Genomic DNA, 26,604 nt, shown 5'->3' with positions numbered 1-26,604 from the left:
AAACAGAATTTGCTAGGTTCAAGAAAAGGGGGGTTATAGAGATTGATTCTGCAAATCAGGGGAAAGTGCATCTCAGCATGAGTGCTGAGATCCCCCCCAGAACCCCCACAAGGAATGAGAATGGCTCCCTCCATGCTCTGCCCTTAGCAGAACCAGCTTAGAGCGACCAAAAGAAATAGCCCACGCTCTCATCACACATGGAAGGATGAGAGTTTGGTGCCCACACTCACCTTGGTGGCGTATTTGTAGCACTGCTCTGCCTCCAGCTGCCGCCCTCCCTGCAACACAGCAGAGAGGGGAAGGGGGAAGGAGTGGGCTCAGGGAGGTCCCAGCAAGCACTGATGGCGCTGCTTGTGCCACCTGAGCACTGCAGTGACTGCTCCCCCAGCCATTTGCAGCCCTGGGACGGACACGGTGTTCTTCAGGCTCCCTTGAGGAGCTGGCTGGGCACTCACCTGCAAGCAGACAAGGGCCAGGTAAGCCCACACTTCAGCATTGCTGTTATTTAGGGCATTGGCTTCAGAGAGAGCATCCTCTGCTTCCACCATCTCTTCCAGCTTGAGGGGGAAAGAAGAGAGGTGTGAGAAAAGACAAACAGCAGACAGAAACGGCTTCACAACTGAGCAGGCACCTGTTCTAACAGCCAAAAAAACACTATAGATGAAGCATTCAGCATGACTGCTGGCACTGAGCTGCCCTGACAGGGAGGCAGGGGCAGGAGGAAACCAACAGACTGGGTACTGACGCCTTTGTCTGCAGAAACCAAGCAGTCCAGCCCCATCATGAGCTCTCAGGACCTGCTGGCATGCATGCATCATTCAAAACATGACTCTGGTCCTGATGCCTCTTCCCACAGAGGCTCCCTGGAGGCAGGAGGGGCTGCAGCCAGCTCCCAGGACACCACTCAGCTCCCTTGTTTTTGGGGTCTGCATCTTCGTGGGAGGCTTACATTTGTCCAAAGGGGAAACAGAGGAGCTTGAGTTCCTCTGTTTGGTTCTTTCAGCCAAATCCCTTTGGAGGGAGCATGCAAAGTGTACCCTTGGGAGACACTGCGCTGCTGGTGGCTGTGTCTGGGTGTCCTTGGCAACCCTTCAGAGGTGCTGGATTCCTCTGGGCAGGGAAAGCACCGAGATTCCTCACTGCTGACAGCCTGCCCAATCCTTTGTGGTGATGTGCATCAAGTTAAGAAATATCCAAGTTGGAAGGGACCCGCAAAGATCATCAAGTCCAACTCCTGGCTCCACACAGGACCACCCAAAAAAAAAATCAAACCCTATGCAGGTCATGTGCAGGCAGGCACTCGGGGCAGAGCCCAGGCCCAGATGATGTGTGTGCCATGACATCCTGGGGCTGAGGGCCCTGGCAGTGGGACAAGGGGGGGAGGGACGCTGCCCCTGGTGCAGTGCTGAGGCTGACTGTTCTATTTTCCACCTGCCATACAAGCAGCCCAGGGTGCCACCCTGTGACCATGACAGTGCACAGCACATGACAGCTTCCAAGAGCATCGGTTCCACAGACTTAAGCATCGGATAAAAGCAAGCCTTGCGCACAGAACCAGACACAGCACAGATGATGTGAACTTGGGATCTCACACCTAACAGCACTTACCCTATAGCAGGCAATCCCCACTCCCAGCCAGGTGAGACAGGATGCAGAGCTCTTGCAGGCTTGCAGGTAGATCTGTTTCGCCTTGCCATACTGCCAGGAGAGAGATGATCACACTGTTCTCTGCATCCCCTCCATACAGCCTCTCACCTCAGGAATTTGCCCAACACCCCATCCCTGCTGGGGCTCAGACACCTCACTGCTGGGAGGCTGAGAGCTTTCCCACTGCCCCCAAAGCTCTGTGCTGCCAGGAACGAGTGCAGTAGTGTAAAAAACACCTTCATCAATACAATTTGAGTCTCAGCAGCACCCTGAGAGTCAAATCTGGCACAAAGGAGTAGGGCTGCTCCATGCTCCAAAGACTTCAGTACTCCATAACGTTTTGCTGCACTGTTGCATCTCAGCTATAGCTGGAGGTAACGGTGTTCTGGACCTGGGATCTGGCATCTACTGGTACTCGCTTTGTGGAAAATGCCCTACTTCCACTCCTGCGTGACTCCTCACCTCTTTGTCTTCCAGGTAGATGGAGCCCAGGTGCAGGTAGACAAAATGCATGTCTGCAGCATCCTCCACAAAATTGACCGTTCGCTCATAGCACTCCTTTGCCTCCTGCAAGTCTCTCCTCAGGTAGCTCAGGTGTCCCTTCTGAGCCCAGACATCGGGATTCTGTGCACACAAAGCCAAGAGTGAGACGTGGCTTGGAGACAGGCAGGAGAGAGACCTGGAGGAGGACCCCTGTCATCAGCAGAAGGGGGGAACTGACAGGTATTTGATGAGAGCAGGACAGGCTCTACATATGGAATAAAAATCAAGCCAGCAGGCTGTCTGCATAACACCAGCAATGGAAGCACCCTCCAGCCTTCCCTGCAGGATATCCTGGCCCATGCAAGGCTCCCAGGTACCATGCAAGCAGCATTTGGAGATGGCAGCTTTAAAGCCTGTGCACCTTCCATTCAAGCTGACTCTAAAGCTGCCTTCTCTCTCTGCTGAATAGCGACCTTGTTCCCTGTGAAACAGGGGCTGACTCACAATGTAGGGAAAAAGGATCAGGATATACACGTTCAAAGGGAAAAGAAAAGCAGACAATGCAGAAAAGGAGTCCTCACTCAGAAATGCTGCCTGTCTGTGCGTGGAAGATGACAGACAGCAAATAATACACTGGGTAATGAGGAGGGCAGCGCCGCAGCCACAGCCTGGGGAGGTTCATCAGCTGTGATTGTCCTCCCCCAGAGAAACTGCTGCAGATTAATATTAGAATCGCTCGAGTGGAAATGAAACACGGACTCTGGGTTCACACACACACAAACAACACAGGTGGAGTCTGCTGCAGCGTTCAGCCTGTCTGCTGCTTTGGGACAGCATCCTGCACCTGCAAACACCAGGAGGATTACCAGGAAGTCAATCCTGATGGCTTCACAGAGACATTCTTCACATTTGGAGAACTCTTCCTTCAGCAAGCATGTCCGGGCCAATGCCAGGTAGTAAGCACTGGAAGGGCCTCCCTGCTGGCTCAGCAGCTCGTGGGCAAGGGCCATGCGAACAAACTGCAAAGGAATGGCACACCAGCATGGCTGGGGGAGCAGGCAAAGCACAGGCATCCCCAGGAGGATGCTGCTCCTGCCCTGAGTGCTCTTCAAGGAGGACTGTCTTGCTCTTGTTTGACTTCCACAAACAGGAGACGAGACTTTTTTTTTCTTCCTCCGCTTTGAAAATGTACTTCCCATTACTTTTAGGTCTGTTTTGCTTTAAGCTGCTCTTTCTGCCACGTAAAATGAAAGCAGACAGCTTAATATGGCAGTCAGAGAAGTGTCGTAGAGATGGCTGCGTGGAACAGGGACATCCCACAAGTGACACAAAAATTGCTCTGACATAAGCAGATGTCTGAAAAAAAGAAATACTGCTGTATTGGAAGCATCACTTCCAATGATGAGTAATGCTTCTCATCTCTGGATGCACAGAGGGCACCCCTGCACTGTCTGGCTTGGCTGCTCCCTCCACATCCATGCAGTCCTAGAGCCCTGTCTGCCTGAGGTGTCTTCGTCCTCAAGAAGCACTTTGGTCTGAACACTGCCTGGCCATGGGTTTGCATTTCTGGGCAGTGCTTTTGCTGCTGGAGTAGCCTCAGAGTGTTCTTTAAGCCCAAGAGGGGCCTTTGCTGGAGCTTGCCAATTTGGCAGTAACCCAGGGAAGGAAACTGCAAATCCCTTCCCTCCCTTCACTCCATGTTGAGCTCACCTGGATGGCATTGAATTTCATCAGGAATTCCACTGCCTTCATGAAGATTGTGCAGGGAGGTTCCCCGTCTCCTGAAACAGGGGATGGATCTGTAGGAAAACGCATCTCCATCAGTCCCAAACTGAAACAAGAGCAGGGCTGAGCCCTTAGCAGGGACAGAGGACTCCCAGTGACACGGTGTAAAACCCAGAAGATGGCAGGGGAGGCTCAAACAGCTGTGAACTCAGCATTTTCTCCTGAAGAGCCTCTGTTTTTATGGATATGAGAACAGAACAGCCCAGTGGAGCCATAAGGCCCCAGCCCTGCCATTTCTTTGCCACCCACAGGAGTGCAGAGCTTTGCTGCAGATTTCCCAGCTAAGGGGAAAGAACAAGATGTCTCACCTTGGCATCAGGACTGATGGAGCCCACTGCTCCAAGTTATTTCCCTCCCTGCTGCTTGCATAAAGCCACCTCCCAGCCCTGGGCTCTCCATCCCACAACCTCCCTGACCTTCTGAGGTTGTCTCTGATGCTGAAGCCTCTTCCTCGGGTGCCATAGAAGCAAAGGCAGGCTCCTCTCCCATCTCTGGCAGCTCGTTGGCTGAGCCATCTGGAACCCCCTCTGCAATGAGACCCCCAGCAGCCATCAGGTGCAAGCAAAAGAGTTTGCCCTAAACTGGCCATTTTGGAGCAGAACTCCAGAGAAATGGGAGAAAACACACAAGAACCATCAGATTTCCATAAATAGGATGAAAATAGCTTGCAAGAGGCAATACCTGGCTCTGGAGTCTTGAGTACAAGATTATCATATGAAGCTAGGAACAGATAAAAATGAGGCAATATCCCTTCCTCTGGCATATGACACTGGAGGCCTGCCTGCCTGCCTGCGGCGCTTTGCTTGGAGTGGTGATGCTGTCAAAAATAATCAATCTTTTCCACAGCCTTGCCAAATATTTAGGACTTGGGACAGAAAGCCCTGGCTTGGGTTGAAGCTGGATTCACAGAGGCCCCAGAGGAGGCCTTCAGCTCAGAACTGCCTCTGAGCAGCTGCTCTGTTCCTTTTGAATTGGTCAGACTGCGCATTCCAAGCTGTACTGGAAAGTCACAGCAACAGCTTTCATGAAAGCTAAACCTGGACAAACATAAATTACACCAGTCACAGTAGCAGCCCTACCCTTCCAAACCTTGGAAGGTGCATTTGCACTCCCCAGTCACTCTGGTGGCTGCCCACACATCTATTTATCACCACTGGGCTGGGCCAGAAAAATAAATGCAAAGACTGGTCCTTCTCTTAGGCTCTGGATCAGATCAGCTGTATACCTGTATTTCAGCCTCAGCATTTAAAGCAGTGTACTTGCCACTGTTGTCTCTGGCATAGTTCATAGTGTGTTGAAGCTCACAGCCCACTGCTGTGTCCTTCACCCGTCCTATTTCTCCTCTTTGATCTCACTGTTCTGCCCTGAGCCCCCTCACTGTGCTATAATGGCACCTCCTGGTTTTGCTAGGAATTACCTGGCAAGAGCTGTTCTGGGCTTTGACTGGAAGACCTCACAGACGTAGCACTGATTTGCTTTCTCCCTTCCCCAGAGATGCTTCTCTCCCTGGCCTGCTGTGCTTGGAGTTTCTTCTTGGCTTCACGGAAGGCCATTTCTGCCTGAGTATAATTATTCTGCAGCTCACAGAACAAACCTATCAAATACAGAAATAGCAGCATGAGCAGAAATCCAGCCCTCAGTAAAATCTTTCCCTTACTCCTCAGATTACAGCAGTGGGGAGGAGCAGCAGGAGAAAAAGCAAGGCTCGGCTGTACAGGAATGCCTTCAGCACACAAGCTGGCTTGCTTTTGTACCTGAAAGCGTCCAGGCTACAACACTGGATGGCTCCAAGCAGCAAGCATCCTCAAAGAAAATCTCTGCCTCTTCATAGTGCTGCAGCATGACTGCCACGATCCCACAGAGCAGCAGGCTGGGGATAGGAGCAGCTCCCCGTCAGCAGCATGCAGGACACCCATCACCTTCCCACCCTCTGGGAGCACACAGCACCTTCTCACATGATGTGGGTTCAGAGAAAGAGCCTCCCGGAAGCACTCCTGGGCTTTGAGGGTGTCCTCTAGCAGGAGGCAGAATGCCCCGTAGTCCAGCCAGTACTGGATGTTGTGCTGGTCCTGAGCTATCCTCTGGACACAAGAAGATACATTGGAGGGCTCTTGCCATCACCCTCAGCACACACAGTGCACTGAGAAGACAGCTCTGCTACAATCATAGCTTTCCTTGGCTGAGTTTAGCAACTGTTAAGCCCTCATCTATCACATTCTAGGGTTTCCCTTAATTGGGATCACACTGAGCTTCCTCTAAGCTTCCTTCACCTATCAGTATCCTCCAACTTAAGCTGGCCTCTTAGCCACCTGATTGAGAACCCAGTGCTGACCCGGCGTGCCTTTTGGACTGGCTCATCCCATTTCCATTGGCCTTGAAACTGAAGACTCCAGCGACCTGGCCGGCTGCTGCCTCACATCCTCCAGAGAGCAGCATCTCCCTAGGAAATCCCTCACACATTCAGAGTGAGTATACTGCTCGTGTTCACCTCCTCCCCGATGGTGGGCTGCCTGCCAGCCCAGATACACGGGATGGGGACAGGGAGGGACAGGGGCTCCTTTACCTGCTGGTGGTAGAGCGATGCCAGCTTGTAGTCCTTGTTGTCTTCAGCTTCACGAGCAAAGAGCCAGAGCTGCTCATCAGTCAAGTGGATTCGAGGGGCAGGAGAAGAAGCTTCTTCATACAGTAGCTGGTAAGAAGCGAGAGAGTTAGCCCTAGCCAGGGTAAGGAGGAGGGCGTGAAGGCTTTGTGTGATCTCATGACAGTAGCAGTCCCCATCCCAACACTACATGGAGCACACCTCAGCACAGCTAGGGCTGGGTGAGTCAGAAAGCTGGTCCAGCCTCCAGCTGCTGGGGGCACAGCCTCGCAGTCCTGTGAAGCCATGCCATCCCCAGGCACTTCTACCACAAATGGAAGGAGTTAATACCCATCATCTGCAGTTGTGGCAAATAAAAGTATCGCTCAGATCAAGAACGCTTTCTACTTCCGTTGAGGTGTCACGAGTGACCTCAACTCAAACTGGAAGGCTCTGCCTTGGGTGTGGGGGGCAGCAGATGGCAGAGACCCAGCCACCCTCGCCATGAGCCAGCTACAGCAGCTGTTACCAGCTGTATTTCACAAGTTTCACCGTCTGGATTTCACAGCAATGGGATATGGCTGCACCAGATCCTGCCTCTGCACGTGGCTCAGGGCCCATATGTGATCACCGCAGCAAATGGAAGCACAAGCCTGCAGGTGTCTTGAAGGCAAAAGCACCTTCACCAGAAATGGTGTCTAGCTCTGGATTCACAGTGAAGCTGTCTCCCAAATTACCCATCCCAGCCAGTGTTTCTCCCTACCTGGTTCAGGGCAATGTGCATCTGATCCACAAGGTACACATACAGCTCACTGAGAAATGCTTGGAACTGCTCCTGGGTCTCAAATGCTGTGGTCTTCAGGTATTTTTCCCTCACAATCTTCACTACAGCATACTGTGGAGACATGTAACACTTGAACACGGCAGGTCCCCTGAACGCTCCACAGTCAATAACAATACAGAGCCATAGCATGGATTGTCATAGAGAACATCCTGAGTTGGAAGGGACCCGCAAAGATCATGGAGTCTAACTCAACTGTCTGAAGCTCCATCTTAGTTCTAAGGAAGAAATCCAGCCCAGCACTTAATAAAGGTAAAAAGCAAAACAAGCAGGGATGAATTCCTTTCCCACCTCTCTGCCCTTGCCTTCCTGACACACAGGTGGCCCTTTGAGGGACATGTGAAGAGGCCCCTTCTCCCTTGGGAAGGCTGAGAGTGTGCAAAGCAGTCAGTTTTGTCTTCATCGGGATACAATATGGGGTAAATGGGTGGGATCAGCTTTGCAGCCTTCCCCTGATGACAGGAAAAGTTGGTGCATGACCAAAGCAGCCTGCTCTGTCAGGAAAAAAACTGGCCTTCCCCACATCTCTGCAACAGCCTTGGGTGACAGGAAGGGATTCTGTAGCAACACATCATGCTAAGTTATCACTGTGGAGCAGCAGTTCCTCACTGAGAAACTGCCAGGACAAAACGAGCAGGGAAGTAAAACAGCACAATGGATCCCTGCCTTTAGCTGTTCCTTAAAAGCAAAATATTTCCCAGAGCTGTTGAGCTCAAAATTGAGCTGACGCCTCTGTTCCTCCAGGGTTTGATGGTCTGTTGCTCCTTGGTCTGGCGGCTGCTTTCCAAACAGCTCATGATATTCACTTAGGATGGCAACAGCAATGCTTGCGATGTGCTTGTGATAATCTTCCACAGCCTAGGAAATAGGGAACATCAAGAAGTAAATAAGTAATCAGATTTCAAAAGTCACTTATGCCATCAACCTTGAAATGTGTTTTATTTGCCAGAGCCCACGCCTCCCATTAACTCCACCTGACTCAAGTTGCAATTAGTCTGTCACACAGCCTTCCCTGTCCATGCCTCAAGGCTGCAAAAATATCTGCATGTAAATACAGAAGTGTTCCTTCATAATTAGATATTGTTCCTGCTACATTTTTCAATCAGAATACACTGTCTCAGTCCTCCTTGTCTCTTCTGTAGCAACATAACTGGCTGCAAATAAACTGTATCTCATTTGCTGAGAGCCCTTTAAAGCCACAGGCCAGTCCTCCTTCCTCCTCTCCCCCAGAAGGAGCAGTAATATCCATAATCTCAGTGGTAGAAGCTTCCATGCATGGCAATAATCAAAACACATCACTTTGTGCACTCCAAACAGTCCAGCAAAAATCAATTCTGCAGCAGTGCTGGGGTCAGCTACTGAAGCATTGCTTCGTCCCCCACTGTTGCACTGAATTTCCCCTCAGCCAGGGGCCATCTGAGGACGTCCTCCTTCACTGACCATCCTGTACCTACAGAAACCAGCCGGTGTTCTCTGATCATTTTCTGGGCTCAGGAAATTGAAAGTGCAAAAGTCCTAAAAAAAAAATAAATTCTGGGGGACCTGAGCGTGATTGGGGCTGATTCTGTTCCTATTTGTCTGGGCCTGAAGAAATGCACAGAATAGTCTGAGGCAAGAAACTGCTGGGACTGCCCAGAGACAAACAGCTCTGGTACCTCTCCTCTCTCCTCAGCACTTTCAAACACCCCCACACTGCTGCTTTCTTCTCTGCTGTTTCTAGATCTCTCTCCTTTTAAGGGGCTGCAAATCAAGTAATAGCCCAGAAATGATTTCCCAAGGCATAATACTACAAAGGTAACACATCCTGAAGTTTTCTGCATGCTTCCTCTGCAGATCTCATCTGTGCGTTGCTGCAGGGCTCAGACTGAAGATGAAAATCTCTGAAGTGAGAGGGATGAGGACAGAATGAGGTGGCAGGGTGTTGATGAGGCCATAGGCTCCTGCACATACCTTCTTGGCTCCTTCAGTCCGGGGAGGCAGCGGAGGGCGAGGGGGAATCATCTCCTTGACCCTGTCAATGTGAAGACAGAAGGGATCAGCCTGACACCTGTCAGCAGTGCTTGGTGGTTATCAAGCACAGCCAACCTGCAGTGTGAGGGCTGCAGGCTGTCACATCCCAGAGACACCTGACAGGGAGCAAGGTGCAAGAAACTGAAGGTCAGACCAAGGTTGAAGTGCAAAGACCAGAGCACCCATATTCAATGCTTGCAGCTCATCCTACTGCCTCGAGAGAACTAGCTACTACTTCACTCCCTGCTGATGATTACAACACTCCACAGGGATTAGATGGGATTTATTCAGTTATTTTCATCAGGCTTGATGGACCCGTCACACAAAAACTACTGTGAAACTTCAGCCCAGTGGGTAGGGTTAATATTTGCTATTGCTGGCAATCAAAACCACTCTCCTACAGAAGATGATCTTCTCATCAGGTTGTTATTCTTTTAACTCATAACCTCCTGGGTCTGCCAGAACACCTGCAGGAAAGGTAGCAAAGCTCTGGAGGTAGGAAAGCTCTGAAGAATGTTATCATGGTAAACCTGGGCCATCCCACCCATCAGATCCTGGCATCACCCCTTGGTCATGCACTGGCACTGTATCACTCCTGTCTGTACCACCACTAGGGTTACGACGACCTCCCAGAAACTGGCCAAAGGTCCTTAGGACTACTATTAAGACTGTACTGAAACCCTATGAGTCAAAACAGTGTAAATTCAGTGGGATTTTATCAAGGTTTCCTGTTTGCTGGCACTAGAGCACCTTCAGTCCTTAGAACCCAATCCTGCCCACCAAAAAAAGGTGTCACATCCTGGTGTTGGCTCCTACACGATCAGCAAAGCAAGCTGCTTCCCCCACACCAAAGCTAAATCCTGTAACTCTTCCGCCAGCTTACACAGCTTGCGGGCAGCTGACTTCCCCAGGTTCAGGTCTGTGACCACTGCTCTGTATGCTCCTCTGAGTATCTGAAAGTTTCAGTGATGAGAGACTCAGCCCTCACCTTGCCCACATGAACAGCAATCCACAGCCTCTGCTTCTGTCCCCACGGAGCTGTCATCCCCCATCAGCTGCTTTTGCCCGTGAGCCTCAACAGGAGGCCTTGCAGCACAGCTCCGAAATAACCTTCAGAAAGCTGCTGCTCCTGCTGGTCCCTCATCCCACACAGGACGTATCCCCACAGGACACGAATACAGTCATCTAACTCTGCATGAGGCTGCTGTAGGCACTAGGGGAGATGCCAGCTCTGTGGAAAGCTCTGTGACCATAAGCAGCAACATGTCCTTTTCCTTCTTCTGCACACCCTGCCGTGCTTTCTGATCCTCTTGTTCCACAGTGCCTCCCTGCAGAGATCTGGCACCACTCCTTGGGAAGCCACTGAGCCTGAACAATGCCGTGCCCACACTCACAGTCCCACTGCAGAAGGGCTCCCATCACCGCCCTGTTACTTCTGCTAGTGGCACAAATGAGAACCAAACTGCTTCACTTCAAGATGAGAAAAAGAAAACCGAGCACAACAGCAACTCGAGCAAAGTAAGCGAGCAGAAGCGGAGGCTGACAGGAAACTTTGGATGCAGTCCAAGAAAAGGGAGTTGTGGTTTGCTAACGAGCTGCTTATCCAAACCACCTTCCAAGAAATAAGGGGAAAAATAAAACAACAACAGAAAAGCATAACTGCTGAGTGTGTGTGCCAGGCCACGTGTATGCGCCATCAGCTGAAGCCCCCCGAGAAAGAACCCTCTCTGCCACTCAGATCTGATTTTCCAGGCTTCCCATCCACAGCTGCACAAGGCAGGAGAGCAAAGAGGAATTACACTGAATTTCTGCAAGCTGCAGTAGAGTAGGAAGCAAATAAAAAAGCTCACGGGAAAGTCTGCTGTAAGGGAGGCTCATTTTCCCCAAACCTGTTTTCTTGGAAAACAGCAGGCAGAACAAAAGACAGTACACATACTTCCTGTTGAAAGAATGGCTGCTGCTGTGTGGTTTCTGCTCATATTTCTGGCTGAAAGAGATATAATGCCTGTGCACGATATGGTTTATTCATTTGCTGTATTTTCTCTTTTCTATCCAATAAATTATACATGCTAGGTCTTCCCTAGGTAGCACCACAGCAGGACTACTGCTCTATGGGCAGGAAGCAACCGCCTTAAATTAAACACATGGTGAAAGCCTCAAAGCCTCAGAGATGAGAGCATAGCTCTACAGCAGAAGGGTATGAAAACCAGAGCCCAGGAAATGATAGAAAGTTGTGAGAATTTCAGAAAAACAACAGGATGCTATTCTGAAGCTAGAGCAGTGCTACCTTGTGCAGTCCACTGGTGGCTAGCCCTGACCAAGCAGCTGAACATCACGTGCAAGAGGCAAGCACAGGGGGATTAATGGGAAACAAAGCCTGGACAGGAGCGCAGATACTGTTGTGCAGAGATGCCAGCTCAGATGAATGCAACTGTTTTCCAAACCCAGGCAATGCCACTGCTGAAGCAGCATGGTGGCCCTGTCCTCCTGATTTCAGTTGGCGTTGGATGAAGCCTTCAGCTGCTGCTTGCAGAGTACTTCAAAGGGCAGGCACCCTGTACAGCATGGTTTGTGTCCTGCAGAACTGAGCTATCAGCTCCAGAGTTATAGCGTGTCTTTACACCTTTACACACCTTTTGGTGAGCTCCTCTTGCAGTCGTTTGGGTACCAAAGCCTTGTCCAGCTTTATCTCCATCACCAGGAATGTTCCTGCTTCAACATATTGCTGTGAAGATAAACATTGCTCTCAGTGTTGTGCTATCTCAAGACATTACTGACAAGATGAAAAACTGAACATTTAGCTACAGATCTTCAGCAAATCCTCTTTAAACTGCAGAGATCCTGCTTGCTTTAGAACTTGCACTCAGAAATGATTTACGGTTGAAAAATTCACCTTGAGAAGTCAGTCTAGGAAGAAAAAAAATGAGAGCAGCCAGCCGATCAGTTTGCTTGGAAAATGAATATGCATTCTACATATTTTGAGAAAGAAGTCACAAAAAGGAAGAAACTCTTCTAAAGAATGCCTAATTATTTATAGAAGCTTTCTAGCCCAATGCTAGACTTTCCTCCAGCTGGACATCACTGGAAGAACTCCAGGACAGCATCTGCGTAAAACATCCCTTGTCTCCAGCTCACTCTTAAATAATTTAATTACGTGAAAGGTGTGAGACAGTGATGCAGTGATGGTCTAGCAGTCTTTTCTTCTCTTTGGACACACAAAATTACCTTTCCATCAAGGCTGAGAGATGTGACACTTGCAGCTTTTTCAGCAACATCCGACGACTGGATTTTTGGTGCATTGGATGTCTATTGAAAAGCAAGAAAAGACATCTCAATTTCAGATCCTAACCTCATGCCCTCATAAATTTAGGATGTGATCACGTTGTACATTTGTTCAGATAGCATTTACTAAAATTTCAAGGTGATGAGCATCCCTCAGCTGGCTAAGGCAGTGCAGCATCCATCCCCGATTCTGATTAGCTGTGATATAGAGAAGGACCAAGCGTGTTGCAATATGTGTCTCTAGACCTCACCCTTCTGTTGAATTCCTGTTCTCTGGTCATCTTCTCCTTATCTTCCCTCTGGGCCTTACTGGGAACAGCTCTGGAAAGAGATGAACTGGTTCCTGGGGTCTCTGATCCTTCTTTAATCAGACTGATCTGTGGACGGAGATCCCGCAGAACGCTCTGCTGTCTTTTAGTCTGAAGGGGGTGGAGAGTGGAAAGAAAAGAGGTGAGAGAATCAAAGGCCAAGGCATTCCTTTGCCTTAACCTTTCTCATCACAGAACACAGAGTCTAAACACATTAAGAAACTCTGCAACCTCATCCTCTCCCCACAGGCAGTTAGTTTCCTGTGCTCAAAGGCCAGCCGATACCACACAGCTGCACAACCTCAGGTCTGACTGCTAAGAAAGGAGCTGCTTGAGAAAGCCTCACTGGAATCTCCTTGCTCGAAGGCTGCAGTTTCACTGGGGCGCTGTCCCTGGGTTCCTGTATGAGTTCAATCCTCGGTCTGTCTCACAGGCATGGACTTGCCTGGTGATACAAACTGCTAGAAGCAGTGGCTACCCACCCCAGGTCTGCCCTGCATTGTGTTTTGGGTACCCACCCCGGCCCGCCCTGGGGTGACTCAGCTTCCAGCCTGCTTTCCCAAGCAGAGTAATTTCCCTGACAAACCCGCAACTTGCTGGGACCAGGTTTTTCACTCTGCCTGTTTACACACTGTGTGAGCACCCAGGCAGGGCTCCCTCCCAGCTGTCAGCGTTACAGGAGTTGGGCCAGCAAGAGCTGAGCCGTGTGGCAGGTTCTGCTTTTCCCCCCAGCAGCTGGCACCCAGCAGCAGCAGGGAGGCATGGAGATGGGCTGTAGTTCCCCCAGCTCCCATGGCATGGGCAGCAGCACTAAGGGAATGTGGGCAGTGCATCTGCCCTCCTGAAACAAGCTCAGGTCTGTTTCAGGAGTACTGTGGGAAAACGGAGACGTAACTGTCACTTTTAGTAACAAGGGGGGGGAGGGAAAGCTAAAGACAAATAAACCTCCACGAGCTACAGCTGAAAGGGCTCCAGTGACAGCTTTTCTGGTTGTTGCCTGGGGTAACGCTATCCTTTTAGAGCCACTGTTTGCTCTTCCCAGCAAAGCAGTTAGTTCATTTGTCCGTGTTCCTGAGTGGGGAGTGAGATCAGCTCTCCTTACTCAGCTGCTGACAGAGAAGGGAGTGCGCTGAGATCCAGAGCCTCCCCCAGCCTCTAAACCTGCTCACCCGCACCAACAATCCCCACCTGCCTTTGAGGAGGCTGCACCTAGCGGTTTGTGTCGTTGCTCTCCAGCTCCAGAAGAGCAGTGAGCTCTCAGGGCTGGCCTCTGAGCACCTTTGTGCCCACCCTTCCTGCTCCCAAACACCACGCTGCTCACCCTGCCTGCACCCATCCTGCACAAGCAGCTGCAGAGGTGGCACGGAGCCTGGCTGTTTCACCAGCTCTCACCTTCTCAAGCACCTCACTGTCCTGGTAGGCAGAGACACGAAAAGCTCCTCGGATCCGCTTCACGCCAGGGCACAGCAAAGGCATCATGTTGACATATGCCACACCGTGGAAGAAAATCTGCCTGTCCTCATCTCCCTGGAAACACAGATCAAGGCATTGAGATACTGAACAGGCTGTGATTCTCTTAAGGGAACAAGGTCACCGATCCCATTAAGAAAAGGCCATGCAGCAAAGCAAAGCACCTGACAAGCCAGGGGCTCTGTCACTGACACACAGCCAGGACAGCCCAGACAAAAAAACGCTGGAGTCATTCGATACGTAGAATATCAATTTTCTCCCAACCCCAGCAGGGCAGCTGTTCTCTCCAATGCCCACAACTTTGCCACTCCTCAGCGCAGCCTTGTCCTGATACAGCTGCCAAATTGCCAACCACCTGGTTAGGAATCCAAATGATCCTACCAGAGCTGCGAGCATCTCAGGTTTGATACAAGTCAGGTAGCTACAGAGGCCTGGGTGCCTAGGCCAGCAGCAGACAGGGTGAAGTGAAGTACCTCTGTCATAGCTGCAAAATGCTGGCACCGGTGGGCGAGGAATGAGATTTACACCAACTTACACGACTTTGCCCTGGAACATATTAGGGACTCTCACAGAATCAGCAGTCAGGAGCAGAACCATTCGCAAAGGAGCTCTTCCTCTGTTACGTCACTTCAGTTGAGGTGCAAAAGCAGAGCTTATTTGCACCCACAGAAAGCAGGCATGAATTTCTTCAAGATGCTCGAAAAAAGCCCAAACCAAAACAACACCAGCTGAAGATAAGCTTAATGAATTACTCCACTTCCCAAGAAGTGCCCCCTCCCTGACCCTTTTCCACCAAGCTACACGCCTCTAAGCTTTCAGGAAAAAAATCTCACCCTCCTTTGTTTATTTAGCAGCTCTATAAGGCTGATTAAACCCTTCACAAAGCCTCCAGCCCTCTGACTTGCTTTGGCCGGTTCAAGGCTGGTTCTGGTGTAACAAAGGCGTGGAAGAAAAAAGTGCCCAATGACACAACGCTGCTCCACAAGCCATAGCAACGTGTCCCTTCCCACTTCTACCTTGTCAGCTTTGCTGGTTTTCCCTTTGCTGGACGAGGTCACTGGCATCCTGCAGACCTCCACAGGCCAGCACTGGCACTCTGCGATGCGCTTCTTCAGGCTGAATGCAGAGGAAGGCACTGAGAATTTGCAGAACCCAAGCTCTCCCCATCCAGCCACGCTGCCCTCCCTTGTGTCCCAGCAGTCCCAAAGCCCCCCACCTGGCTTTACGCTGCCCCGCTCCCATGACAGAGCAACCAGCATTGCACCATTGAAAGACATGTACTTTAGGAAGCCCTGGGACATGTTCCTTTCCATCCACTGCTGTATGCATTTATGGCACTACCAGATATAAAACGATTGTGAGAGGAACACACACAGTTTCTCTCTCTTGGTGACATCAGAATTGAAGCCAAAAAAAAAAAAAAAAAGGAAAAAAAGAAACATGATTAATGTTAGTATAAATCCAAAGCGGATCCCAGCTGAGGAGTACGTATGTATGTGGTGAGAAGGGAAACAAAACCCCAACAGACAGAAAGGAATATTTCCACATGAGAAATTCCTTGGCTGTGGAATGCATAGCCATGGAGAAGCTGAGGTCAAGAACGTTGCAAGAGTCAAAGAGAAGTGGGATGCCTATCCTGATCTTGAGCATACCTACAGCTATTAAGAGTTCTGCTTATCCAATAAAAAAGCAAGTGAAGAGTGCCCACGTAGAGTGAAAGGATTTTAATGTATTGGGAATTCAACAAAACTCAATTAGCAGCCAAGAGGAAAGCTGTGTGGGTTCACCACGACTGCCCCCCTTCCTTCAAACCTTCAGGTGACAGTGATGAAGAGGTCATGGGAGGGAACACAGCCGTCATTAAGTGTTTGCACTGCAGAAGGAACAGTAACCAGCTCCAACTGCTGGCAGCAAAAGAGAGCATTTACAGCCTGAAGACAGCAACTACAGCCAATTCATCTTCTCCCACCGTTGCAGAGCTAAGTTGCTGCCAGCAATTAAAGGCAGTTAAAGTGCTCTCTTGCTACCACGAGCACCTCCAGCCAGCAGACAGCACAGGAGATGTATGGCCACATAAGAGGTCTAAGAATGTTTGCGCATTGCTTCTCACTGCCCAAGACAGGTCAGCTAAGTGCATTCTTGAGCAGTTCCCCTCATCACTCAGTGCTGGGAGCTTCCTGTGCCCCTTACACGAGTACTGCAGCAGGATCCAGGTAACAGCGTCTTTCTGTGTCCCATACGATTCTCTTCGTGCTTTCTGCCTGGATCCTAAACTTCCTGTCCTGGGAGATGTAGTATATGGTCAGGAGTAGTATATATTGCCAGGAGAGCGAACTCCACAGCCTGCACCATCCCCAAATCACCTCCCTGAAATGCTCCCTGGGATAGAACATGACTCAGAGAGGTGTCCCACTCACCCAACATGGGATCCCCTAGCAGAGTAAGTTAGCAGCCACAGCACTGGGAGCTTGGCTCACAAAGAGGGAATACAAAGCCTCAGCCCAGCAGCTCGGGAGTGAGGACCAGATTTGCCACATGCACCCCTGGGAGCTCTACTGCAGTGTGTTTGCATGCCTGTGGTAAGCCAGCATGCCTGCTGGCTTGCAGAAACACCTCCATGCCCAGACACTGCACAAAGAGCTTGACCATCCACCTTCCCCCTCCTCCTCCTGTAATCTAAAAGTCTTCGTCAGTGCCTTCAGGGAGGCCTGACGGTTCTCTTCCAGCCAGAACACTGCCAGCCCTTCCTCACCTTTGTCTTGTTGAGCTCTCCATCCTCATCCTCATAGGGACCACCAAGAATGAAGGAGTTGGGTATGTTCAGAGCACCAGGGGCCAGGATATTAGTAAGAGACCATTTTTTGGGTCGGGGTAATGGTTCTTTTTCACCACCAAGCTTCAGGATGCCATTCATGAAGAGCAAGGGGACTTCTTTCTAAAGAGACACGAGAATGAAAAGACTTCTGCTTCCAACACGAGCAAAAGCAAGTGCCAGCTGCTCCAAGCTGTGCTTAACAAAGCAAGGAAGCAGCGCAGGGGCCTGGCTTGAGGAACAAACTCCACCACATGCATACAAAGAAGGGAGAAAAAAAATCATGGCGTGGAAAAACACTGCCAGTTTCATCCCCAGTCTTACCACGCAGTCTTTTATCTGCGTTACAGAAACACCAGGGCTGTACCTCCATGGGCCGCTCACCTGTTCCAAGGTGGGGGACAACAACTTGCTCTGCAGCGGCTGACACCCACCTCGCTGTGCCAGGACCCAACCTCACCTTCCCAACTGCTGGTACTTGCAAGCAAGCCATGTAGTTGTGCGATGGTCCAGTGGGAACAAATGCTTCAGGGACAGAATAAGCTGCCTCCAGCGTGACACTCAGGAAGTTACCATCTGACAGCTGACTTGCAGAAAGCAGGGGCTTTTTGGTGCACACAGACACTTCAAGAGCACACTGCAGGAAAAAATGATTTAAAAAACAGCTAATAATTAGACAGGTATAATTCTCTGCTCTTCAGGGAGAAGCAAACAGAAACCCGAAGCTAGAATGTATAATGTTATCTCATTCCTCACTTCAGGTGCTAAAGGAAACAGACGGGCACAAGAAAGGAATTGCATGGTCAATCTTTCCTATGTCCGAATTGTGATATTTGTGTGTTCACATCAGAGCCTACAGGAGGCACAGCACATGTATAGTCGGGATCTCTGACAGAGAAAGGAAGAACACCAGGGACAGAAAACAATGCTCGTGATCCAGAGCGTGTGAAAGCTGTGGCTGTACTTCAGCTCTGCCCTATCTCCATGCACTGTGTGCAGTCATTAGCTACCTGCCCGACCCCAGATGGGTGCTGCACGATGAAAAGCCAGCTGTTCAGCATTTGTCATCATCTTTCCTCCCTAATGGGTGGCCCTTTCCATGCCTTGCTTATTATATCATTTAAATACAGGAGTGCAAATGCAGTACCAATCCACCTTCTTCACTCATGGTGATAAGTAGATGGAGACTCGGGAGCAAAGTCAGACATTTTTCCACTCTCTTACTTCACTCCCTGTTTTTATTCACTGGGTGCTTTTCAATCTGCTGAATGAATGAGGGCCTCGCAGGAAAGGCAGTTGGAGGTTGTGCAATAATAGACTGTGAGACATTTTATTCATAGAAAGGAAGACTAATGAAGTTGGGCAGGTAATCCTGCCTTTGCCTTTTTCTGATTTTTCGCTACGATTTCTATCTTGAATATTTTTTTCCAAGGCAATTTGGTAGCTGCACACATTAGCATTTCCTAGCACGACCTCACCTATCATAAGCACCTTGGGACAGACGTCAATGGGAGTACGAAAAGCCTCCAAGCTTTTAATATATAGGGCTGTAATATATCTGTGACGAGCTAGGTGGCTGAGTAATGCTCGTCTGCCCCATTAAAAAGCAGCAGAGAGCCGAATGAGCAAAGGAACAGTTCCAAATTCCACATACCTTGGCCTCCGGGTGAAGGCTTTCTGATGGAGAGGTAGACACTGCATACAAAGGAGCCAAGACCGTAAATGAACACTGTCCTGAGAAGAACCAGCAAGGAGGAAAGCATACAGTGAGACCCTCTGCAGAAAACCACAGCCTTAAAGTTGTGCTGCTACAACTCCTACAGCTGAGCTGCTGCTGCCATCCCCTCTCCCCTTCAGCCCCAGCTTTCTAAAGACTAAGAAGTCAATTTTTGTCAGGAGGAGGTTATTTATGATGAGGAGTCCATGAGCAAAGATCAGTAGTGCCAGGGAGCAGGAAGCATTTACAGAAGCTGTGGAAGTCCATGTTGTACCTTGTAGCAGAGGTAGAAGGTCCAGCACAGCTTGGCCGAGTGGCACGGTCTTCTCCTCCTTCTGCTTCTTCTCCTTCTGCAACACTTCTATCACTGTCACTACAGAGAAAAATAGACAGGAGCTGGCAGTGTTTCTCAAACAGCTTCAGAGAAGTTTGGAGCAGTAAGTTCTGGCAGGGCCTGGAAAGGGCCTGTGTCAGCTCCAGCACGTGCTCCTGTATCACCTCACATGGCTGACAAGAACAGTGAAGCCAAAGGGCCAAGCCAACATGAAAGGGGATTCTTCCAGCTGGCACAGAGGAGAACAGAAGGGCTGAGATTCCCCCACTGCTGCTGCTTAAGTGCTATTCTTGAACATGTGACTCCTGAAGCAAGAAGGCAGAGCGCAGCAGCGGACAGCATCACCTCCACCCCTCCAAGGAGTGAGAATCTGCATCATCAGGTACTTACAAAGTACAGGTTTTTGTGCGATGCTGACCCAAGAGTTGGGCCCATCAGTGCTGTACTCAAAGCTGGCCGTGAAGTTATAGTTTGCCATCCCATTTGGTGAGACATCAGTCTTGGAGGAGTCCCCCAGGATCACTCCGTTGTACTCCACACGAACCAGCGTGATCGACGTGTCACCTCTGATACTTTTCTATGAAACACAGACAGAGAGCAGATAAAGCAGTTGGTCTGCAACAGAACAAAGTCACCTCTGGGAAGGAGCTTCAGTTCCCCAGCCCGTACAGAGCACATTGGTGAGACTCTGGTTGTTCCACTGCAAGAATGGGGAAGAAGCACAGATCACAGCTGTGTTGAGACCTGTCTTTAGGAAGGACATTTCCTGCTCCACCACGCTCAGGGATTAAGAAGGGGATGAAAGTCATAGCTAAAGCATATCCAAAAATATCCCATTGATACAGAACTTCCAGAAAGGCTGGGATTTTTGTTGTGTCCTAAGGTTGTCTCTGAGCTGACATGGCTGTGTAATCAAGCCTAGAAATCAAGCCAGGGCTCCAGCAAGCTCTTTGGGGAGCTCTGGAACATGCTGCTAGGCCAGTTTTACACAGAGATGAAGAGGTCAAAGTTTGAGCACGTCTCCATAAAAGGTCACAAACGCAGGTGAACAGGCATGGTGACAGCACAGCACCTCCCAGCCACACACCCAGACAGCCCCGTGCAGCAGGCACTTCCACTGCAGGGCAAGGAAGAGACGAGAGCAGCTCCAGGAGGAACTCCCTGCAGGAGAAACACAGTTCCCTCTTCCATCCAGAGTGGCCACCCTCCCTGCAGGCAGGGACCACTGTACCCAAACTGAGTGTCTCTTTTATCCTCAGCAGCAAGGATGCCTAACCTGCAGGGCCGGGCCCTGAGCTGCTGCTCTCCATGTCACTGGGTTAATTAGTTCCATGTTGGCTTTTGTACAAAATGAGAATTCATTCACTTGGTTTTAATCTTCTGTCCTGCTGACTGCCTCCTCCAGCATGCATTATGCGAAAGGCTAAACAGAAGAATCCAATTAACCTTTCCCATTAATTATCTTATTCTCCTCTCATTCTTCCCTACAACTCTAATTAAACAGATTCCATGTTTAACACAGTTGGACCTTTTCCATATTATTGCTGTTATTGCATGTTTGTAAGCCTCTCCCCTTTAGCCATAGCCTCTACTAGGACAAAGCAATATCCCAGACACAATCAGACCACTGGTCTACTATTTTCAGCACGGTTTCCTTCCTTTTTACCTTCTAATTCTCACCTAAAGTGCTGTTTGTACACCTAACAGTGCGAGAGGGACTCAAATACTGCAACACTAATATATATATATATGTATTATTTTTTTAGATGCTTTTGATTTGCTTTTTCTATCTGCTGCAAGAGCTGAGGTAGGGATTTCCATTTCTCTTCTTGCAGCTGTAGCAGAGCAGCAAGCATTTCCTCCCAAATTCCAGTTCCTCTAGAAGACTTTAAGAACAGCTGGGTTATCACACAGCACATGGAAATCACAGTAGTTATGTATTAGTCTGAATTAGGTCAGTCTTGCACTGTAAGTGCACTGGAGTCACCACTTTTTGAAATCTAAAGCCACTCTATTTATTTCAATTCAATTTAGCACTGTGGTAGCTGGGCTGAAAATCTGGCTTTATACCCCGGGACAGGTCTATTTAGGCTTATTTGTCTCATCAAATAGTTTTCACTGTGCTTTCCTTAAAAAAAAGCAGCAGCCATTTACGGACAGCAAGGCAGAGAATGCACAGAGACACATTTCAAACCAACAAAGCACCAGAGCATCTCTGGACTGCTGCTGAGGAGGTGTGTTCCCGAATCTAAGAGAAGCACAAGCCTTAGAATCATAGAATCATTTGGGTTGGAGAAGACCTCTCAGATCCCCAGGTCCAACCCCAACCCACCCCCCTGTACCCACTGACCAAACCCCTCAGTGCCACATCCCCATGTTTTCTGAACCCCTCCAGGGATGGTGACACCCCCACCTCCCTGGGCAGCATTGCCACTGCATCACTGCTGTCTGTGAATGTTTTTTTCCTAATATCCGATCTGAACTTCCCCTGGTGTAACTTAAAGCCATTACTTCTCATCTTTCAGTCTGCATGAGCAAGCCCTCAGTGTGGGGCAGAAGCCAGAGGCCGACAGCCCTCCTTCAGCCCTGCCACCTCACATCCACTCTAGAGTGGGCTCACAGCACAAGAAGTCATACAATTAATCATAGAATGGCCTGGGTTGGAAGGGACCTCAAGGATCACGAAGCTCCAACCCCCTGCCACAGGCAGGGCCACCAACATCCACGTTTAATGCTAAACCAGGCTGCCCAGGGCCCCATCCAACCCGGCCTTGAACACCTCCAGGGATGGACGGGGCATCCACAGCCTCTCTGGGCAGCTGTTCCAGCACCTCACCACTCTCTCTGTCAAGAACTTCCCCTGACATCCAACCTCAATCTTCCCCCCCTCAACTTCAAACCATTTCCCCTTGTCCTGCTGTTATACACCCTTTCCAAGAGTTGACTCCCCTCCTGTCTGTAGGCTCCCTTTAGGTACTGCAGGCTGCAATGAAGTCACCCCCAGCCTTCTTTGCTCCAGGCTGAACAAGCCCAGCTCCCTCAGCCTGTCTTTGCAGTGGAGGTGCTGCAGCCCCTGATCATCTCTGTGGCTCCCCTGCACCCTCTCCAACAGCTCCCTGCCTTGCTTGTCCTGAGGGCTCCAGCCCTGGACGCAGTGCTGCAGATGGGGCCTCACAAGAGCAGAGCAGAGAGGGACGGTCACCTCCCTGTCCCTGCTGCCCACCCCTCTGCTGATGCAGCCCAGGATCCCGTTTGCTTTCCCAGCTGTCATCACACACTGCTGCCTCACGTTCTGCTTTTCAGCCATCAGGATGAATGCTGCTCAGCTCTCATTGATTAAACCAGCTGAGATATTCCAGAAGAGCTTTACCAGGTCCTGAGCCTTCACCACAGTGATCTGGACCACGTTTCTCAGTGACGGCAGCGACTCGGGAGCAGACGCAGATGTCTCAGGAGGGCAGGACTCCTCGGTGGCAGATGGCCCCGCTGGGACCTCCATGGCTCTGCAGGAAGAAGAATGAGAGAAATGTGGAAATGCTTTCTCCTTCAGCTGTGACAGGAGGGTCTGCCCACCGTTCTGAGGCGGAGGAAGACAAGGCGCCCTGCCGACCGCCATCCCTCAGCTCATCCCCAGACCTGCGGCCCACAGGAGGGCCAAAGGCAGCAGAGCCCTTCCCGAGATCTCAGTGCGGGCTTCCTGCAGCCCCCCGCGCCCCGGCACCCTTACCGCAGAGCCCGAGGAGCCGGGAGGAGACCTGGGCGTGTGGAGCGGCCAAAGAACCAACGTGAGCCCCGGGAGCCGGGCTCGGCGGCGGCGGGACGCGAACCCGGGTCCTCACCTGCCTCAGGGGCGTGCGGCGCCGCGTCTGGCTTCCCGTAACCACGGCAACCCAGCTTATCTCGCGAGATTGCCAACATTCGCGAGATCTTAGCTCAGGGGAGCGTGTGCCAATCTCGCCGCCATCTTGGATGTGGGCAGCCTTTGCCAAGCCCCTGTGGGGTTGGGGTCCTCTCCCCAAACCAAATGTCAGCGTGTCCCCAGCACCCCCAGACTAATCTGCATCCTGTTCCCTGCCCTAGCAGTAGCCATGGGGCCTGCCAGTCACTGAGCCTCACCTGTGGTTGGCCGATGGAGACCCTCAGCCCCCCTGCTTTGTGCCCCTTGGGGTGAGGCAGCACCCTGCTCTAGGCATGGGTATCCAGGAGCAAAGGGCCAGGAGAAGGGCAGTCTGCCATCACCCTGCTGCTTTCCCACATCCCTCCCCATGGGGGTTGGCCCCCTTCCCTGGGAGGCGCTGACCAGAATAGCTTTGCTATCAGATGCCCGCAGGGAAGCCTGGCCTTCTTGGGGCTGACATTTGAGCTCAGCCCTCCCTTGGCAGGAGCAGGACGTTTGTGTGTCCGCCCCAGTCAGCACCCTGCTTCCAGGGACGGGCGCTGGGACACCCGCAGGATCTCCTTGGGGAGCTGAGCAATCCCAGAGCCCCGTGTGCTGCAGCAGCATGGCCCAGAGGGGCCGAGGTGCAGCCCGCAAAGCCTCCAAGAAGTCTGCAAAGGAGCCGGCAGCGGCGAGGGCTCCTGACATGGACTCTCTGGGCTTCCAGGCCATGGACAGCAATGTGCCGGGGCTGTCCCACGTCATCCTGCAGAAGCTCAACATGAAGAGCTACGAGGACTACAAGTGAGTGGGAGCAGCCAGGGTGGGCTGTGTGGGTATCACACCCCCTGTGTCTCCCCCCAGCCCCAGCTCCCCTGAGAGCAAAGTGACACACAGGGCTCCTTGTCCCCAGCCAGCCTGAAATCCTGCAGGCTTAGAGGGAGAACTCCTGCCTGGCTGAGACAGGACAGATCCTGCTCACCTCATGTGTCTGGGCTTCCTTCAGGTCTGCCATGGATGGAAGGAAGAAGGGCAGTGACTTTGGCATCCGGACTTACTTCGACATGTTCCAGAAGATGGAGGACACCTTCAAGTTCTGCGCCGAGTGCAAGAAGCTCCCTGATGCCCTCCCTGATCCCAAAAGTCTCCGGCGATGCAAGAGGTATGGAGGAAGCAGTGCAATAGTGTGGGGCTGGATGTCCCCTGGCTCCCAAAAGGGCAAGCTTAGCCCAGGGACCAGGGTTGAGGCTGGGGGTGCCAGACCCATTGCAGGCTCACTTGCCCCCAATGGCAATGCAGCCATTACAGGGTGGCTCAGTGGGTGTGATCCTGGCCACCCCCAAAGCTGGGCATGCTGCCTCTCTCCTCCCAGATGTCAAAACGTGTACTACTGCAGCGTGGCATGCCAGCGTGCCAACTGGCCTGTGCACAAAAAGTTCTGCAAGAAGCTGAAACTGGTGGCCTTGGACCGGCTGGTGGAGTGGCTCATCTTCACAGGTGGGTCAGGGGATGCTGCTCCCACTCCATGCATTCCCCACAGCCTAACCCCTGGGCGTGTGAGGTCCCTCCTCCTTGCTTTAGTCACCCCAAGCTGGCTCTGCCACTATATCCTGCAGCCACGGTGGGGACAGACAGCCTTGTCCTGCAGGACCACCACTGAGATGCCACTTTTCTGCCCCCAGGTGACATTCCCTTCCCCACGGAGACCTGGACAAAACCCGCTGGGGATGTGGCAGGCTGGGAGGACTGGTTCTCTATGCAGGAGCAGCTGGAGGAGAAGCTGGATGCTGTGCTGGCTGGGCGCTACATGAGCCTCCTCTGGGCCAACGCAGGCAAACCACGACCAGAGGATGGAGAGCTGCGTGAGTCTGTTCGGCGCCTCGTCACTGACTTCCACTCACGGCCACTCACCATCGGCCTGGGGCTGCGTCTGTTCGGCATCGATCCCCTTGCCAAGCCTCTCACCATTCACGTGGTGGGGGCATCCCACGTTGAGACCCTCAACACCCGGGTGACAGACTATGATGAGCTGGCACGGATGTTCCCAGGCCAGCAGGGAATGGAGGTGGTGATGGTGGGGGTTGATGTGGTAGATGGGCCCATCATGAGGCCCCCCTTGGCCACGTCAGGACCCCCAGGAAGGATCTATCTCAGCAGCTACAAGGGTCTGTACCACGACTTCTGGGAAGACCAAGTGGAGACCAAGATGGCAGCCCGCCCTGACCTGGTGGTGGGCTTCCACCCAGGTGAGTGCCCAGGGTGCAGAGCCTGAGGCTGCTGAGGACTTCAGGAGGTGCCCAAGGCTTGCCATGGCTGCGCACTGAGCCACGATGGGCCACCACTCACAGTGGGTGACACTCTGAGGTTCAGACACCAGCAGCACCCAGAGGGGTCCCTGTGTTTGGGCTCTGCATCTCAGTTCTGTGGCTCAGCCCAGGACCTGGAGCCTGGCAGGGAACAGGACCTTTCCTTGCTAAGGGTGCTCAGTCCTTCCGACTGCAGCAAGATGGGGTCTGTGACACAGAGACCATGCTTCATGCTGTGCCAGCTGGGCTCTGTGGGGTGAGGAGTACAAGCTGTGTGCCCTACTCACTGGTTGCATCCCTGCAGGTTTCCATGCCTGCCACGACCTCATGGCAGGCTGGCTGCCCACGCTGCTGCTTCTGCGGGACTACTGCCTGCCCACTCTCTTCACTGTCTACAGGTGAGTCTCTCAGCGTGCCCCCAGCTGGTTGTGGGGATGTCCTTATGGAGAACACCCCAGCTGAGCAGTCAAGAGTCCTCTTTTTCTCTCCTGGCAGTGAGCAGGAGCTGAAGTCCTCACTGCAGATCCTGGTGGAGCTGGAGACATGCGTCACAGGTTATGCTGCCAACCCCTTTGCCTCACTGCGGCCCGAGCAGGTCTATTCCAGCCCCAACAAGGCACCTGTGTACTGCAGCTCTCACTATATCACCCTGCTGGGGCCAGCCACCTCTCTCAGGGAGCTGGATGGTGATAGCGATGACGACTAGCAGGGACGGGAGCTGTTTCTATCCGTGCAACTGCAGGTATTGGTGAGCTGACCCAGCTCAGTCCTCTCTGTCCTGCCCCACAAACCCCAATCTCACTGCTGCCTTTCCCAGCCCAGCTGAAGTGTCCAGTGTGTGCCATGTGGGTGGACAGCACAAGCACAGCTCTGCACTGCAGGGCCCAATAAACCACCACCAGGAGCCAGTCACCATGTCTCCAGCTTTATTTCTGAAAAGGCCAATGTTTTCCCAAAGAAAACACAGGTCTCAGCTTGCCCTGGCACCCCTCGCACTGACACAGCTCTCAGCTGCAGGGCCTGGGGTTGTCCCTGGCATCCCACGGGGAACCCCAGGAGGTGGCACTGGGCTGTCACTGTCACTCCCATGCCCACCCTCCTGTGCCCAGTGCCTACCTTGCAGGGTGCTGCTCGAGCATCACTCCCCAAGCGCC

General features: G+C 51.7%; 2 protein-coding genes across 3 annotated transcripts; one reads left to right on the top strand and one right to left on the bottom strand.

The window, feature by feature from the left end:
• Nucleotides 1-307: 307 nt before the first annotated feature.
• On the bottom strand, nt 308-24,144 carry CFAP70 (cilia and flagella associated protein 70). Of its 2 annotated transcripts, none has more exons than XM_042864714.1 (26): nt 24,127-24,144; nt 22,638-22,770; nt 19,658-19,844; nt 19,208-19,306; nt 18,871-18,950; nt 17,677-17,853; nt 17,157-17,339; nt 16,595-16,686; nt 15,421-15,520; nt 14,327-14,461; nt 12,878-13,045; nt 12,570-12,650; nt 11,978-12,069; nt 9,285-9,345; nt 8,001-8,192; nt 7,257-7,388; nt 6,479-6,604; nt 5,863-5,996; nt 5,670-5,785; nt 5,333-5,509; nt 4,332-4,442; nt 3,841-3,929; nt 2,997-3,149; nt 2,110-2,271; nt 1,609-1,698; nt 308-557 (listed from the first exon to the last, which is right to left on the bottom strand). In XM_042864714.1, the coding sequence occupies exons 1-26, from the start codon at nt 24,129-24,131 to the stop codon at nt 318-320; spliced, it is 3,315 nt and encodes a 1,104-aa protein (XP_042720648.1). In that variant the 5' UTR covers nt 24,132-24,144; the 3' UTR covers nt 308-317. The 2 variants fall into 2 exon arrangements, with proteins under 2 accessions (XP_042720648.1, XP_042720649.1); XM_042864715.1 differs by lacking the exon at nt 24,127-24,144 and adding an exon at nt 23,384-23,472.
• On the top strand, nt 23,655-26,362 carry MSS51 (MSS51 mitochondrial translational activator). Its single transcript, XM_042864731.1, has 6 exons — nt 23,655-23,948; nt 24,151-24,306; nt 24,517-24,641; nt 24,827-25,390; nt 25,755-25,848; nt 25,946-26,362. The coding sequence occupies exons 1-6, from the start codon at nt 23,770-23,772 to the stop codon at nt 26,154-26,156; spliced, it is 1,329 nt and encodes a 442-aa protein (XP_042720665.1). The 5' UTR covers nt 23,655-23,769; the 3' UTR covers nt 26,157-26,362.
• Nucleotides 26,363-26,604: the final 242 nt, after the last annotated feature.

Source organism: Lagopus leucura, unplaced genomic scaffold (genome assembly GCF_019238085.1).
Source record: "Lagopus leucura isolate 7727_CA_CO unplaced genomic scaffold, USGS_WTPT01 Super-Scaffold_760, whole genome shotgun sequence".
NCBI classification, from domain to species: domain Eukaryota; kingdom Metazoa; phylum Chordata; class Aves; order Galliformes; family Phasianidae; genus Lagopus; species Lagopus leucura.
This window is presented reverse-complemented; position numbering and strand designations above follow the sequence as displayed.